Source organism: Barbus barbus (assembly GCF_936440315.1).
Source record: "Barbus barbus genome assembly, chromosome: 31".
Taxonomy (NCBI): Eukaryota; Metazoa; Chordata; class Actinopteri; order Cypriniformes; family Cyprinidae; genus Barbus; species Barbus barbus.
Genome location: NC_136759.1, coordinates 7,714,227 through 7,731,902, shown reverse-complemented (window position 1 = coordinate 7,731,902; position 17,676 = coordinate 7,714,227). Strand labels below are relative to the sequence as shown.

Genomic DNA, 17,676 nt, shown 5'->3' with positions numbered 1-17,676 from the left:
TCAGTGTCCTGCATCAGTGACATCTTCCATACATTCAACTGAGATTGGTTCTTTTAACTTGACCAAAAAACTGCTGTTCTCACAAACTCTTCACACTGATTTTAGTTTGGCATTGAAGAGATGCTATAAAAATATCATGAATTAAGATATTGTAAACGCAATATGATTCGTAATTCTCAGAATGGTACTAACCAGCTTAAAACTAACTTCTCAGCCATAATCAATGCATGTGGTAGATTGAATACAAAAGGTACCTACTAACTGTAGCTTTATCTGCATGCATACTATTATTTGAAATTTATCAAATAATACAAGTACGATAACTAGTGAATTATGAAGAATTTTGTAAAATTGTCGTACTGTATACAAAGAAAATACCTGACCTCTTACTGACGGACCAACATGCTTTTAGGTGTAATTTTAACATAAAAATGATATAGCTATATATATGTGTGTTTATTTACTATTTTAGTAAAACTCAGTCTGAATAAACCAAGAAACACTGTTGTTAGCTGTGGTGGGATTTCATGTAATTGTACAACTTAACACCAGGTGGTGCTAGCAGGGCCCCTAAAACTGTGTCCCATTTCATTCAATTGCCTGCATGTGTTTATTGATCATTTCAATGCTTGTCAGGGCTATAGTTTCACTGGAGAGCAATTACACTACCACTGTCATATGAGCTGACTAGTTCAAATAAAATTAGTTCATAATAAAGAACCTTGGTATCTTTTTAAAAATGAAACCACTACATGGACCTCGTCATTGTGCAGTAAGTCAGCAAGACAAATAATGCAACAAAAAGAAAAACAATCTGCCTCCCAACAGAGTAAGAACATTAATTTTAGTAAATGTTTATGAGAATTAAACCATATTTGATTTTATATTTTCTTTGTCAAAACTTGTTTATATGATTTAAAACAGCACCTTTCTAACATGATATGACGTGTTTGTCACTATTTTTTACAGTTTCATAACATCTGGATTTCACACCTGGAATAAAGCAAGGTGGCGTGCCTAAGTGGCATAAATAATTAATGAGTGTCTGAATTTAATGTTACTTAAATGTTATTTCTCATTAGGTTATCAGAATCTGCAGATTGACACTTTTTTTCTTTAATTTTTTTCTAATAATTTGTTACATTTATATAGCGCTTTTCAAGGCCTCAACCACCACCAGTGTGTAGCATCCACCTGGATGATGCGACGGCAGCCATATTGCGCCAGAACGCCCACCACACACCAGCTTACTGGTGGAGAGGAGGCAGAGTGATGAAGCCAATCAGTGTATGGGGATGATTAAGAGGCCATGATGGTCAGAGGCCAATGGGCAAATTTGGCCAGGATGCTGGAGTAACACCCCTACTCTTTTTCGAATGACATCCTGGGATTTTTAATGACCACAGAGAGTCAGGACCTCTTCAACGACCACAGCTGGAGAATTGCAGAAAATAGTTGAGTCTCGGGGTCAAAAAATTGTCAAACAGCACCTACATCACCACATGTTGTTTGGCAGGGTTTCAAGAAAAATTCTCCTCACTCCGCCAAAAACAAACTCCAGCATATTCAGTTATCAGACACGACTGGAACTTCAAATGGGACTGGCTTCTATAGTCAGATGAAACAAAAAAATTAGCTTTTTAGCAGCAAACACTCAAGATGGGTTTGGTGAGCACAGGGATAAAAAGTACCCCATGTGTACAATGAAATATACTGCTGTATTTTTGATGTTGCCTGCCTATATTTCTGCTGGAGGTCCTGGACATCTTGTTTAGACACATGGTATCATGGATTCTATCAAATACCAACAGATAAAAAATCAACAAGAGACTAACTCTGTTAGAAATCTTATAATGGGCCATGTTTGGATCTTCCAATCGGACAATAATCCAAACACAAACCTAAAAAACAACACAAAAATGGGTCACTGGGCACAAAACCAAGCTTCTGCTGGCCATTCCAGTCCTCTGACCTGAACCCTGTAGAAAATGAGTGAGGTGAACTGAAGAGAAGCACCACCAACATGGAGATGAGAATCTAAAGGGTCTGGAGTGATTCTGGATGAAGGAATGGTCTCTGAACTCTTGTCAGGTGTTCTCTAACCTCATCAGGCATTATAGGAGACAATTTAGAGCTGTTAAACTGGCAAACGGAGGTTTCAAAAATGATTGAATAAAAGGGTGCTGTTAATTGTGGCCAATGGGTGTTAGAGAAAAAAAATTATTTCATAATGATATTTCCTCCCATTTTAAATTCTTATCCAATGAAAGATTTTTGTGAATTTTTTAAATAAAAGAATTAACAATGCAGATTAATTTTCACAGCTTTCGTTGATCATATTTACCAAGGGTGCCAATAATTCTGACCACGACTGTATGTTATATAGGCAGTTTGCATCTAATATAGACTATTTGGACAAAAGTATTGGGACACCTGACCATTAAACCAACAGGAACTTCAATGACATTCTAAATACATGGACATTAATATGGTGTTGGTCTCCCCTTTACAACTATAATAGCTTCCACTTTTCTGGGAAGGATTTCTAAAGGATTTTGGAGTGTTTCTGTGAGAATTTTTGCTCAGTCATCCAGTAGTGCATTTGTGAGGTCAGGCACTGATGTTGGACGAGAAGTCTTGACTTGCAGTATCTGCTCCTGTTCATCCCAAAGGTGTTCGATGGGGTTAAGGTCAAGGCTCTGTGCAGGCCAGTCAAGTTCTACCACACCAAGCTCATCTGACTGTTTTTATGGACCTCGCTTTGTGTATTGGGGCACAGTCATGCTGGAATAGATAACCTTCCCCAAACTGTTCCCACAAAAATGGAAGCATAGCATTGTCCAAAATGTCTTGGTATGCTGAAGCATTGAAGGGTTAGTTCAGCCAAAATTAATTACTCGGTCTCATGTCATTCCAAACCCATAAGACATTTGTTCATCTTCAGAATATAAATTAAGATATTTGTGATGAAACCTGAGAGCGAAAATACTTCGCTCTCAGGTTTCAGAAAATACTTTCCTAAGTATTAATACATTAGAGCATGTAGTAAGGATCAAAAAGTAAAGGGACATTAATTTGCTAGGCAGAATCATAAACTCATGTAATTTGTGCACAAGAGGTTTATTAATTAAACACTAACACAAACTAGTCTAACAAACAAACAAACATACTTACAATCATTCATACATGGGGAAAGGGCAAATGAGAGTTGATGGATGAAACCATCCGGAAAACCAGAGAATGCAGTTATGGAAAAAGTAATTTAACCACCTGAGTAAAACCATCAGCGCCGTTTATAACGGGGTCTATAACTTGTACTAATAACCTCTGTTTCGTTTAGTTAAATGTACAATGCGTTTGGTCGTGACGAGTGTCCGGAATGCAGTCTCAGATGAAAGTCTTAATGGTTTCAAGGTTTTGGACTCCCGATCACTTTCTTCCGGGTTGAAGATGAATTCCAAAGATGTTCTGAGGTAGAAATGTTCTTCCAGGTAGAGAGTGGAAAATAGCTAAGAAAGAGATCTGCTGAGGTCCGAGGAGCTTTGGTTGAATGGAAAGACAAGGCCGCAAGGCCTGGCACAAAACTTAAGAGGTGCAGAAGAGTTCTAGCTCACATCCTCATCTTCTCAGAATCTAACAGAACCGCAGACTGCCGGGGCGTCACTGAATGTGAGAGGTTTATCTGCTATAGAGGTCACACCTCTGGGGAGTCAAAGAGCCTATGGTGACTTGAACTTTTGGAGGAAAAGTTTACGACTTTTTGTCTCCATGCATGGTAATTTGCATATGAACTGGATTGGAAGTTGATATACAAACTATTAAAGATTCCTAGAACACTTGTATGTTGCATAGGTATCGACATATAATATACACTCTTAATTTTATACACTATCATTTTCGTTTCTATAACGTGTGACTATATCCCCTATAGCATTCTAAAACAAAACCAATCAGAGCGCCTTGTTATCACTAGTTTTATTTTGATTTCTCGAGTCTGCTATTAGCTTATAGCCCATTAGCATCGGCAGCATGGCTGCCGCTAATCTCGCTTAGATTGCTAATACTCTATTCACACACATTACCATTGTTTCACTGTTACTTGCTTAAATGGCAGATTTGTGTCTACCTTTGAGTGCAGGTGAGGACACATTCGAGCTGCATTCGGTGCAGCTGGAACTGGAGGCCGTGGAGAAGCAGGCCCAGCTAGAAAGCGGAGAGCCGCGCTGGAAACATCCCGAGCTGATGCTCACAAGTCCGGGGTAAGTATACAGCATGCTGCTAACACTCCCACCACCTCTACTCTGTGTGTTTCTCTGCACAGACCCTGTGCACCCAGAACGCGTTCTTCCCAGATGTCCTTCACTCCGGCGCCGGGACGCCATGGACCCTGGGTTACCAGCAGCGGAAGATGCGAGCCAGGCCCCGGGCGACGACCTCTCCGCTCCCCTCCGCGAGACGGAACGCGACGCTGTGATCGTCGGAGACTCCATCATCCGGCATGTCCGTGCTACGTTAGCTGAAGGTAAAGTGCACACTCACTGTTTCCCCTGTGCTCGTGCTCTCGATGTTTCTGCGCAGATACCCGCGATCCTGAAGGGCGACGAGAGCATCGGTGCTGTCGTGCTGCACGCGGGGGTTAACGACACCAAGCTGCAGCAGATGGAGACACTGAAGAGGGACTTCAGGAGCCTGATCGAGACGGTACGCAGCACATCGTCCGCGATGACGATCATCGTGTCAGGACCACTTACCACGTATCGACGAGGACACGAAAGGTTCAGTAGACTGTTTGCTTTAAACGAATGGTTATCGTAATGGTGTAAAGAACAGAAACTGCTCTTTGTTAATAATTGGAATGTTTTCTGTCAGCGTCCTAGGCTTTTTCGTGCTGATGGCCTGCACCCCAGCAGAATCGGAGCGGAACTCCTGTCGGACAACATCTCCAGGACGCTACGCTCCATCTGACTAGTAAGCCAATTCTAAAATAAATACTATGATGACTTTTGTTCTACCCACTTAAAAGATAGAAGTACTTGCGTTGTCCAATCTGAACAGACTGTGTCTGTTCCCCGAATAGCGAGGTCAAAATATAAATTTAATGCAGGATCTAGAAAAAATCTTGATTGTGATTAAACCAGAAAAAAGCTGAATGAATGAACAAAAACTATTTTTAAAGCTTGAGCTCCTAAACATTAGATCACTCGCACCCAAAGCAGTTATTGTAAATTAAATGATCACAGATAATAATTTTGATGTACTCTGCCTGACTGAAACCTGGCTTAAACCAATGAATATTTTGGTCTAAATGAGTCTACTCCACCAAGCTACTGTTATAAACATGAGCCCCGTCAGACTGGTCGTGGCGGCGGTGTGGCAACAATATATAGTGATATTTTTAGTGTTACTCAGAAAACAGCATACAGGAGGTTTAACGCATTCAAAATACTTCTGCTTATTGTTACACTGTTAGATATGCAAAAGAAATCTCTCCTATCTCTTGCTCTGGCTACTGTGTATAGACCGCCAGGGCCATATACAGATTTCCTAAAAGAATTTGCAGATTTCCTCTCAGATCTATTGGTCAATGTTGATAAAGTGCTAATTGTCGGAGATTTTAACATTCATGTTGATAATACAAATGATGCATTAGGACTTGCATTTCCCGACCTAATGAACTCTTTTGGAGTCAAGCAAAACGTCACCGGGCCCACTCATCGTTTTAATCATACGCTAGATTTAATTATATCGCATGGAATTGATCTTACCGATATAGATATCGTACCTCAAAGTGATGATGTTACTGATCATTTCCTTGTATAGTGCATGCTGCGTATTACTGATATTAATTATATGGCTCCACGTTATCGTCCGGGCAGAACTATTGTTCCAGCCACCAAAGACAGATTCACAAATAACCTGCCTGATTTATCTCAACTGCTCTGTGTACCCATAAATACACATGAACTAGACGAAATGACTAGCAACATGGGCACTATCTTCTCTAATACATTAGAAGCTGTTGCCCCCCCTCAAATTGAAAAAGGTTAGAGAAAAACGTACTGTGCCATGGTACAACAGTTATACCCATTCTCTCAAGAAAGAAACTCATAATCTTGAGCGCAAATGGAGAAAAACTAATTTGGAAGTTTTTAGAATTGCGTGGAAAAACAGTATGTCCAGCTATAGACAGGCTCTAAAAGATGCCAGGGCAGAGCATATCCGCAAACTCATAGATAATAACCTAAACAATACAAGGTTCTTATTTAGCACAGTGGCTAGATTAACAAATAAACACATGCCACCCGATCTAAATATTCCCTCACAGTTTAATAGTAATGACTTTATGAATTTCTTTACTGATAAAATAGATAACATCAGAAATACAATATCAAATGTAGATTCTACTGCGTCTAGAATTTCAGCTTCATTCATCGCACCCAAAGAAAAACTGCAGTGCTTTACAACTATAGGACAGGAAGAGCTAAATAAACTTATCAGTGCATCTAAACCAACAACGTGTTTATTAGATCCTGTACCCACTAAACTACTGACAGAGTTGTTACCTGTAGAAGAAGAACCGCTTCTCAATATTATTAACTCATCGTTATCTTTAGGTCACGTCCCAAAACCATTCAAGCTGGCGGTTATTAAGCCTCTTATTAAGAAACCACAACTAGATTCTAATGAACTGGCAAATTACAGACCCATTTCAAATCTTCCGTTTATGTCTAAAATTTTAGAAAAAGTCGTGTCTGCTCAATTGTGTTGCAAAAAAATGTCTCTATGAAGAATTTCAGTCAGGTTTCAGGCCTCACCATAGTACAGAAACTGCAGTTGTTAAAATTACAAATTACTTGCTTCTTGCTTCAGACCAAGGCTGCATCTCATTGCTAGTATTACTTGATCTTAGTGCTGCGTTCGACACTATAGACCATGACACACTCATAGATCGATTACAAAACTATACTGGTATTCAAGGGCAGGCTTTAAGATGGTTTAGATCCTACCTGTCCGATCGCTACCATTTTGTTCATTTAAATGGGGAGTCATCTCAATTATCACCAGTAAAGTATGGAGTACCACAAGGATCTGTCCTAGGTCCTCTGCTATTTTCAATATACATGTTGCCCCTTGGTAATATTATTAGAAAATACGGGATTAGTTTTCATTGCTATGCTGATGATACTCAACTATATATCTCAACAAGACCAGATGAAACTTCTCAACTATCTAAACTAATAGATTGTGTAAAAAATTTAAAAGATTGGATGACCAATAATTTCCTCCTATTAAATTCAGATAAGACAGAGATATTACTTATTAGACCAAAAAACAGTACACAGAATCTATTGGATTACAATTTGCAACTAGACGGATGTACTGTTACGTCCTCTAAAGTCAAAAATCTGGGTGTTATATTAGACAGCAACTTGTCCTTTGAAAATCATATTTCCCATGTTACAAAAACAGCATTCTTCCATCTTAGAAACATTGGCAAGCTTCGAAACATGCTACCTGTTTCTGATGCAGAAAAGCTAGTTCATGCATTCATGACCTCTAGACTGGACTATTGTAATGCACTGCTAGGTGGTTGTCCTGCATCTTCAATAAACAAGCTACAGATAGTCCAAAATGCAGCGGCTAGAGTTCTTACCAGGTCAAGAAAATATGATCATATTACCCTAATTTTACAGTCTCTGCACTGGCTACCTATTAAGTTCCGTATCATTTACAAAATATTATTACTTGCCTATAAGGCCCTAAATGGTTTAGCTCCTGCGTACCTAACTCGTCTTCTACCACGCAACAATCCAACCCGCTCCCTAAGGTCGCAAAACTCTGGACTTTTGGTAGTACCTAGGATAACAAAGTCCACTAAAGGAGGTAGAGCTTTTTCACATTTGGCTCCCAAACTCTGGAATAGCCTTCCTGATAACGTTCGGGGTTCAGACACACTCTCTCTGTTTAAATCTAGATTAAAGACACATCTCTTTAGCCAAGCATTCACATAATGCATTTTATAATCTTGTACTGCAGTTATATCTGATCAATGATTTGTATCGCTTTGCAACGATTTGCAAGCGCTATACAAATAAACTTGAACACTCTCAATTAGATCATCCGAAGACGAATTGATAGACAATACACAAGAACATATACAAGAACAGTAATAATATACACAATGACCTGAAGGATATGTGTGTTCATTCACAGAAAGGTTTTTCTATGAATTAATTAGAGAATAGTCCATTTTCTTAAGGGGAAATGAAGTGAGTGTTGCTCTACCCGCATTCCTTTGAGTAATAAAACTGGTGTTATCAGATTGGTTGCCATGGAACCGGGGGCCTGGAGTCATCACAGACATACCAGCAACCCAGTATGTGTATTGGGTGTGGGGTCTGTGATTATTTGTTAATCTAATAACTAATTGATTTGTTAAATCAAATGCAAAATTGTGTGTCTGATTGGTCCAAATGCTACAATAGACATATGTGTGTGTTGAATGAGAGCCGTGACTAACAATTCCTTAGGGAAGATGGTCCCCCTTGACATTTAAAAATACTCCTTACATGGAATTGGTTATTCCGTTCAATAACTTTGGAGTCATAATGTGCGTGTGCTCAGTTATGGTATTGTTTATATAAACTAGCACAGCTCTATATTTACATGACAGCTCGGTTTGGCACAAATCTCTTTCCTGACATCACCGACTGTTAGTTGTTTTCCTGCACATTGAGTTTGAGCTAAAAGCTCAGCGATGTGAGGATAACTCACATTAGCAGTGACCCAAACCTCTTTTGCACAGATATTCTGTTGGTCTATTATGCTATTAAGTGTCCACTTTAAGATCTGCATTACAAGTACACAATGCAATCCACTGGAAACAATTTTCAGAGGCTTGATTAGGTAAAATGTATAATGTGGTGAAAATAACAGGCCTGTGTCCTCATCAAAATGGCAGATGGGTCCTGTTAGCCTCACAACTGTGGTGTTCTGCTGCCAGAAAAGACCCAAATGACTCATGTTCACATTATAACATTACACTGCTTGCACCAACTGGCAGAACTAGAAAGAAACGGGTCCATCCTTTATGTCTCCTCGCCTGGAATGAAACTCTTCCACGGGATGTTGACCATGTTAAAGCATACAGTATTATGGGATTTGTGGCCTCATTTAGCCTTGTAACAAGATTGTTTATAAAATATGTGGTGTTTGGGTTGCATTTTCCAACTAAATATGTTTACAGTTGGCAGTAATTTGCCTTTGGTAATGGCTTCCAAACAGCTATTCATTGAAAAGTGATGCGTTCAGATGTTTTTCTGGTTAACTTAAAAGGATAGTTCACTGAAAAATGAAAGTTTTGTCATCATTTACTCACCCTCATGCTGTTCCAAATCTGTTTGACTTTTTTTTTTTCTTCTATGGAATACAAAAGAAGATATTTTGAAGAATGTTTGAAAAGTTTTACAGAATGGTATTTTTCAGTTATATGACAGATGTGATTGGAGTTATTCAGGTGAATAAAAGGGATGCCGAAAGCTTGGAAAAGCTGTCAGTCACATCATAGCTGTAAGGATGTAAACAAAATGAATGCACCAGCTATCCCATGCATGGCATCCAAGAGGTTTATCCCTACGCAAAGTGTATGGTGAGCCATTTTACCTCTAAAAAGTTTAATTTTTGTTACACATAGTAATAAGGATTTTTGATATGTAAGTTTATAGTTCAGGCATACAATTACAAAAATTGTGGTTATACAAAATCTGTGCAGCATAAGTTTGGGGCAAGTAATATTTTTTTTCTTTTTAATTATTAATGATTTTTTTTAATTTAGCAAGGATGCATTAAATTGATCAAAAGTGACAGAAAACACATTTATAATCTGAATCAGAATCAGAATAAGCTTTATTGGCCAGGTATGTTTACATATACGAGGAATTTGTTATAGTGACAGAAGCTCCACAGTTCAACAGAAAGACAGCAACAGGACAGGACACAGATAATAAAAGAATAATATACAAATATATAAATAGGCAATGTTCAAAATAGCAAAAACACAATATAAATTTAGACAATTATGTGTGTACAGGTCTGATATGTGCAAATTTGAAATGGAAAAAAAAAGTATGTGTGGTAAATAAATAATGTATAATAATGTTGTGTGTTCCACGTTTAATGTCGTGTTCATGAGATGGATTGCCTGAGGGAAGAAACTGTTCCTGTGTCTGGTTGTTCTGGTGCTCAGAGCTCTGTAGCGTCGACCAGACGGTAACAGTTCAAAGAGGGAGTGTGCTGGATGTGAGGGGTCCAGAGTGATTTTGCCAGCCCTTTTGCTCTCTCTGGATGAGTACAGTTCTTGGAGAGTGGGGAGGGTTGTACCAATGATTCGCTCAGCAGTCCGGACTACGCTCTGTAGTCTTCTGAGGTCAGATTTGGTAGCTGAGCTGAACCAGACAGTTATTGAAGTGCAGAGGATGGATTCAATGATGGCGGAGTAGAATTGTTTCAGCAGCTCCTGTGGCAGGTTGAACTTCCTCAGCTGGCGAAGGAAGTACAACCTCTGCTGGGCCTTTTTCACAATGGACTTAATGTGATTGTCCCACTTCAGGTCCTGAGAAATTGTGTTACCCAGGAATCTGAATGACTCCACTGCAGTCACAATGCTGTTCATGATGGTGAGTGGGGGGAGAGCAGGAGGGTTTCTCCTGAAATCCTCGATCATCTCCACAGTTTTGAGTGTGTTAAGCTCCAGGTTGTTAAGACTGCACCAGACAGCCAGCTCCTTAACCTACTGTCTGTAAGCAGACTCGTCACCATCCTGGATGAGGCCGATCAGTGTGGTGTCGTCTGCAAACTTCAGGAGCTTGACTTTGGATCTTTGGATGTGCCGTTGTTGGTGTAGAGGGAGAAGAGCAGTGGGCAGAGAACGCAGCCCTGAGGAGCTCCAGTGCTGATCGTACGGGTGCTGGATGAGAATTTTCCCAGGCTCACTAGCTGCTGCCTGTCTGTCAGGAAACTGGTGATCCACTGACAGATGGAGGTGGGAACGGAGAGCTGAGTCAGTTTATTCTGAAGGGTGTCCGGGATGATGGTGTTAAAAGCGGAGCTGAAGTCTACAAACAGGATCCTCACATAACTCCCTGGCCTGTCCAGATGCTGCAGGATGAAGTGCAGTCCCATGTTGACTGCATCATTCACAGATCTGTTTGCTCTGTAGGCAAAATGCAGGGGCTCCAGTAAGGGTCCAGTGGAGGCCTTCAGATAAGCCAAAACCAGTCTTTCAAATGATTTCATGGCCACAGATGTTAGAGCCACAGGTCTGTAGTCATTAAGTCCAGTAATTTTGGGTTCCTTTGGGACGGGGATGATGGTGGAGCGTTTTAAGCATGAGGGGACTTCGCACAGCTCCAGTGAACTGTTGAAGATCTATGTGAAGATGGGGACCAGCTGGTCAGCACAGGTTTTTAGGCAGGTTGGTGACACACTGTCTGGGCCTGGTGCTTTCGTTCTTTTGTTCTTTCTGAAGACCTGGCGCACATCATCTTCACTGATCTGAATTGCAGGTGTGAGGGAGAGGGGGGTTGCTGGAGGTGTTAATGGTTGTGTGGAGAGGTGTTCAGGGTGGGTGTGGGTTGTTTTTTCAAACCTGCAGTAGAATTCGTTCAGATCGTCTGCCAGTTGTTGATTCTCCAGAGTGCTGGGGAATGGTGTCTTGTAACTAGTGATATCTTTCATACCATTCCACACTGAAGCAGAATCACAGGAAGAGAATTTGTTCCTTAGTTTGCCAGAATAATTCCTCTTTGCCACGCTGATTTCCTTTTCCAGTGTGTATTTGGCCTGTTTATACAAGACTTTATCCCCCTTTCTGTAAGCATCTTCTTTGGCCTGACGGAGCTGTCTGAGTTTTGCAGTGAACCATGGTTTGTCATTGTTGTAAGTTAGATGAGTCTTGGTAGGAATGCACATATCCTCACAGAAACTGATATATGAAGTTACAGTCTCTGTGAGCTCGTCCAGATCATTTGCAGCAGCTTTGAAAACAGTCCTATCAGTAAGGTCAAAACAGGCTTGTAAAACCCACTCTGTTTCATTAGTCCATCTTTTAACAGTTGTTAATACAGGTTTAGCAGATTTAAGTTTCTGCCTGTAGGTCGGTATGAGATGAACCAAACAGTGATCAGAGAGTCCTAAAGCTGCTCATGGGACAGAGTCATATGCGTCCTTTATCGCTGAAAAACAGTGATCCAATATATTACTGTCTCTTATGGGACATGTGATGTGCTGTCTGTATTTTGGCAGTTTGCGGGAGAGATTTGCTTTATTAAAGTCCCTTGAGAATGATTAAAACAGAGTCTGGGTGTTTTTGTTCTGTGTCTGTGATCTGATCAGCGCGTTTCTGTAAAGCTGATCTCGCGTTCGCTTGCGGCGAGAATGAATGAACAAATCTCCCGCGGCGAATAGAACGGCTTGCAGTTAATGAAGAGCGTTTCTAGATCAGAACAGCACATATTCTTTAACACAGTTACATCTGTACACCACCTCTCATTGATGTAAAAGCATGTCCCGCCGCCGTGCGATTTCGCCATTGATTCTGCGTCGCGATCTGCTCTGATCAGCTGGAAGTTAGGCAGATGTAGCACGCTGTCCGGTATGGCGTCATTCAACCAGGTTTCCGTGAAACACAGAGCAGCAGAGTTTGAAAAATCTTTGTTTGTCCAGGAGAGCAGAAGGAGTTTGTCTGTTTTGTTGGGTAGAGAGCGGAGATTCGCCAGATGGATGCTAGGCAACGGCGTTCTAAATCCACGCTGACGAAGCTTCAGAAGCGCGCTGGCTCGCTTCCTCTGTCTGCGTGTCCTGAAGCGTTTGACCAGAGCTACGGCTCCGCCAACTACAATGTCCAGCAAAACGTCCAAATAATCAAAAACCAGCAACAGATGTTGTGGTGTGCTCTGCGGAATGTTCAGCAGGTCATCCCTGGTAAAACTGATCTTGTTTGAGAAACAAAAAACAGGAAAAACAAACAAAAACAGTACAAACACTGAAGAGCAAAGCACTGTAGCTGCCATCTGCAGCGCCATTTTAGAAGACAAAATGTTATAAAAGATTTCTCTTTCAAATAAATGCTATTCTTTTGAATTTCAAAGAATCAGAAAATTTATCATGGTTTCCACAAAAATAGGTTTTCAACTGATAACAATAAGAAATGTTGAGGATCACGTGACCCTGAAGACTGGAGTAATCGCTACTAAAACGTTTAAAAGTAAAATCTTTGAAAAATATTTTCAGAAAAAGAAAATCCCGGAAATGTTGACATTTGTTCTGCATATAATAAATTTGTTCTAAAAATTTCTTATCCCCAACAAATCTTTAAAAAATATTAATTGAAATTATAAAAATAATCTACATGCTTCTGAATGTGGTTAATTTGTTTTACCATTTAAAAAAAATATATTTTTAACATAACATTTTATATAATTTTTTAAAAATAAAAAATATACAAAAAGAAAAATGATCCAAATTTATAAATGTGGTTAATTTGTTCTGCAGATTTATTTATTTAATCATTCATTACTTATTTTGATTGCTCCATGAATAAACAGATGTTGAACACTTTCTGTCAGACAACAAAGAAGCACAATAAACCCAGAACATGAAAAAGGATGTTAATTGTGAAACAACACTAGTCTCATTTGATGATGAGAAGTTGGCCGAGACTGGTAGGAGTCTCTACAGTAGGTCCGAAAAGATAGACATCCTCTACCCTAACTCCCCCTCAATAGACTGCATCCTACCAATATAGCATCATAGATCCACTGCCTGCTTAATGCCAAGATGGAGAGATGAAGGGGAAAAAGAGGAAGGGAGGGGGAGTGTGTGTGTGATGCGAGCAGAGGCACGAGAACTGATTGTTGCAGATGAGTAGATTGCTCTCCCTCTCTCCAGAGCTCCTCTCTCACGCTCATTTTCCCATAGATACAAACACAGTGGCGCTGTTAGAAGAGAGAGAGATGCTGGCAGGTGACGTCCCCTCCAGTCGATGCAGGAAAACACACGTCTGTTGGATCGCTGCTGTCGACTTTGAGAAGCATCAGGTGAGTGGAACTCTTGTTTTGCACTTGTGTTTGTGTGAGAGAGGGAATTGTGTTCAATCCGTTACCAGTGACAACATGATGGAGCTCTTGAGTGTATTTGCATTATGCTGTAGTGCAGACCAGTGGTGACAGGGTTGAACAAACACTGCTGTATTTGATGTTTTGTATGTTTATGGTCATATAACACATTATTTGTCAGTTTGTGAGCTTAATTTGTGGGTATTTTAACGGTGAGCTGTGAGTAAAAGCCATTTTGAATGTGGGTTAAGGTCAAGACGAGGCCAAGATCATCTATTTTTCGTAGCCTGAGGTAACGCTGAGAAGAGTTTGTTTTGGGTTCTTGACATAGCAAACACTTTTATTCATAAATACAGATTATCTTTCAGAAAAGACACTTGCCTCAGGGACTTCCTGCACTTGTCGCAGGAAGTTCAAAAGCTTGACAGGATGTGGAATTGAGTTTTCCTTGAGTAGTGAGGATTGTAGAATACTTCAGAAATGGATGAGCTCATAAGCTCATTTTATTTTCAGATTCTATGTGACTATCATAATTTTTTATGAAAATGTATGAATGTTTTAGCACAGTAGAGCTAATCATAGTTTAACTGCGATATTTGTTGCAAAAATCAGGTGAAACTGTCAGATCAGTCAGATATGGTTTCTTTAAAACAAATTTTTGCTAGCTTTAATTTAGAAACTATAAATATGAGGGTTGTGTGATATATTAGTACCATATTGCTTATCGGCTAATATTAGAGTTTTTTAAAGTCTCAGCATCAATCGATATTGGATTTTCAATTGTACAGTATTGTGCTGTATTTTTTCATCTAGATTATCTTTGCCATCATCTAACACTTTGTTAATTTTAAAGTTAATCGTTATGATCATTAATATCTTATTAAATGCAGACTTTAGCAAATTTTAAAATTAATAGTCATTTTTCATACTCTACATTATAATGTCTAAATCCACATATAAAATGGTTGTTTTTACTTTTTTAGTGTTTTATTTTAAATTTATTGAGGGTTGTGTGATATATTAGTACCATATTGCTTATCAGCTAATATTAGAGTTTTTTTAAAGTCTCAGCATCAATGTAATACTATTTATACAAAATAGTATTACATTTTAATATTTCCATTTATCGGTTATTGGCTGTGATATTAAAATAATTATCAGTTTATCAGTGTATAACTGCAACTGTATACTTTCTCCCCTAATAGATTATTAATTTGGAATCTACATTGTCTCCACAAAATACCAGTTATTAATTTCACTCATATCTCACTTATAACTTGGTATTTTCTTTTATACGATATTATCTTGAATAAGTCAAAAATATCTGGATGTTAAGCTAAAAATGTTGCTGATACTGTAATTTGAGTTTTTTTTTTAGATTTATGTGCACTACCATTCAAAAGTTTGGGCTTAGTAAGTTTTTTAAATGAATACGTTAATTAAAGAATGATCAGTTTCCACAAAATATTAAGCTGCTGCTGCACAACTGTTTTCAACATTGATAATATTTTCTTGAACACCAAATCAGCATGTTAGCATACTGTATTAGAATGATTTCTAAAGGATCATGTGACACTGAAGACTGATGACTGCTGAAAATTCATCTTAACCATTAATAAATTACAGTTTAAAGTGTATTAACATAGAAAACACGGCTTTACACGTATACATGAAATGAGAAATAAAGCTAGACTAGGCTATATTACACAAGATGAGTTTTGTCAAATTTAAAAGATGATTGACAGTTTTCTCATTCTCTCCACAGAGGCTGAGCTGCTGGATCTTATGTATGTAAACAGAGGCAGATAAACACTAGACAGCATGTCGAATGAAGAAAAGTGGGTCACTTTGAGTCCAAATGAATTCTCTCTTCTTCAAGACTATGCACAATGTAAGGCTTTTATTCTGCAATTCTTCCAAATTTACAATATTTGTTTATCAATCCATAAGTTATGGTTCAGTTCAGTTATATGTTTCCTAAAGAACATTTGTGAGATGGAAGTGCCAAATAATACTGTTTCAATTCATGGTTTATTCGATGCATAGAACATCTTCCAGCCGCTAAATATCCTTGTGGAGACACGCTGACAGGCTGCCATTTCACTGGAATAATAATCGAACCATTTAACAGCATTTGTGCGTGTGTCACTTAAGGAAATGTCATTTCCTGTCTGGAGCTTAAGGTTGAGACTTCAATCTAATCCAATTGGTACCAGACAATGAGGGGAGAGAAAATTCTGACTGACAGTTATTAATTCCCTTAAATACATAATCCATCCATGATGAACGTTGAATCCTTTGAGTGCTAATGCTGCAGTGGGAGTCAGTCTGAATGAAGTGTCACCTATAATCTCTTTTTTGAGGAAACGGTTAGAAAAGCCCAGTGTTTGCTGTCAAAGTAGACCATTTTTCACCATTAATTATTACATTTACCATTAAGATAAAGAGATAAAACTCTTATTTTAGCAAAAATCTGCTTGACATAATAATAATAATAATAATAAAGGATTCGATTACACACCAATTCAAAAACCAACCACATAAAAATGAAGATACAGATTTGTGCCGTTTGATTACCCTAAAACCTGCATTCATACATAACAAATCAACTGTCAACCAGAGGATCTTTCATTGTGTATGCAGAGAACAGAGATTGTCTGCATTTAATTGAGTAATCTGAATAATTGATACCGCAGAGCCCACTGTTTCCTGTGCCAGGCCAGGGCTTCTCTCATTCTGATTGGCTAGCACGCAGTATGACAATATGGGGTATTAGTGAAAAGGAAGGAGGGATATGAAACCTCTCTGCTCTCTCTCTGTCTCACAGGTTCGAAAGTTGTGAGCTCTAGTATCATTGGACTCCTGGTAGAGATGATCTGATCTACAACCCCAATTCCGGAAATGTTGGGACGTTTTTTAAATTTGAATAAAATGAAAACTAAAAGACTTTCAAATCACATGAGTTGACCTGTAGCAGGCATCCAATTTGAAATAAACTCATTTTGTGCATAAAATTGTAAAATTTCTGTTTAAACATTTGTTATGTTATCTATGTTCTATTATGAATAAAATATTGGCTCATGTGATTTGAAATTCATTTAGTTTGCATTTTATTCAAATTTAAAAAACGCCTCAACATTTCTGGTATTCGGGTTGTACTGAAAGATACACTCTGGTGAATCAGTGCTGTTTAAAACAGAGGGAAAAGATGTCCAGTTAAATCAAAACTTTATGTTTGAAGTTTGGAAGGGAGGGTGGCATAGTAATTTGTTCTTCAAAACCTGTCTTTTATAAAATGTCCATGTTCATTGACGAATAAGGACTTTTTAAATTGGGACAAACATTTTTCATAAATGTATCACAAAGATTAAATTTGAGAGCATTAAAATATTTTTCCTTTTCAAAAAGAAAACAATGATTTAATTAAGTCATAAAATAATAATTTAATAAAAAGAATGCAAAATATTACGCAGCACTGTTTTCAACATTGATAATAAGAAATGTTTCTTGAGCACCAAATCATATTAGAATGGTTTCTGAAGAATCATGTGACACTTAAGAC

At 38.6% G+C, this 17,676-nt stretch overlaps 1 protein-coding gene across 2 annotated transcripts in view; it reads left to right on the top strand.

The window, feature by feature from the left end:
* The first annotated feature begins 9,631 nt into the window (after positions 1-9,631).
* The window catches only part of dgkb (diacylglycerol kinase, beta), a 49,951-nt gene continuing 41,906 nt past the window's right edge, over positions 9,632-17,676 (top strand). The window contains exons 1-3 of one of the 2 annotated variants that reach the window (XM_079387716.1): positions 9,632-9,649; positions 13,978-14,096; positions 15,880-16,005. In XM_079387716.1, coding sequence (XP_079243842.1) covers positions 15,936-16,005 — 70 coding nt within the window. In that variant the 5' untranslated portion in view covers positions 9,632-9,649; positions 13,978-14,096; positions 15,880-15,935. Of the gene's footprint in view, positions 9,650-13,977; positions 14,097-15,879; positions 16,006-17,676 lie in introns of those variants that run through there. The other variant, XM_079387717.1, reaches the window with a different exon arrangement.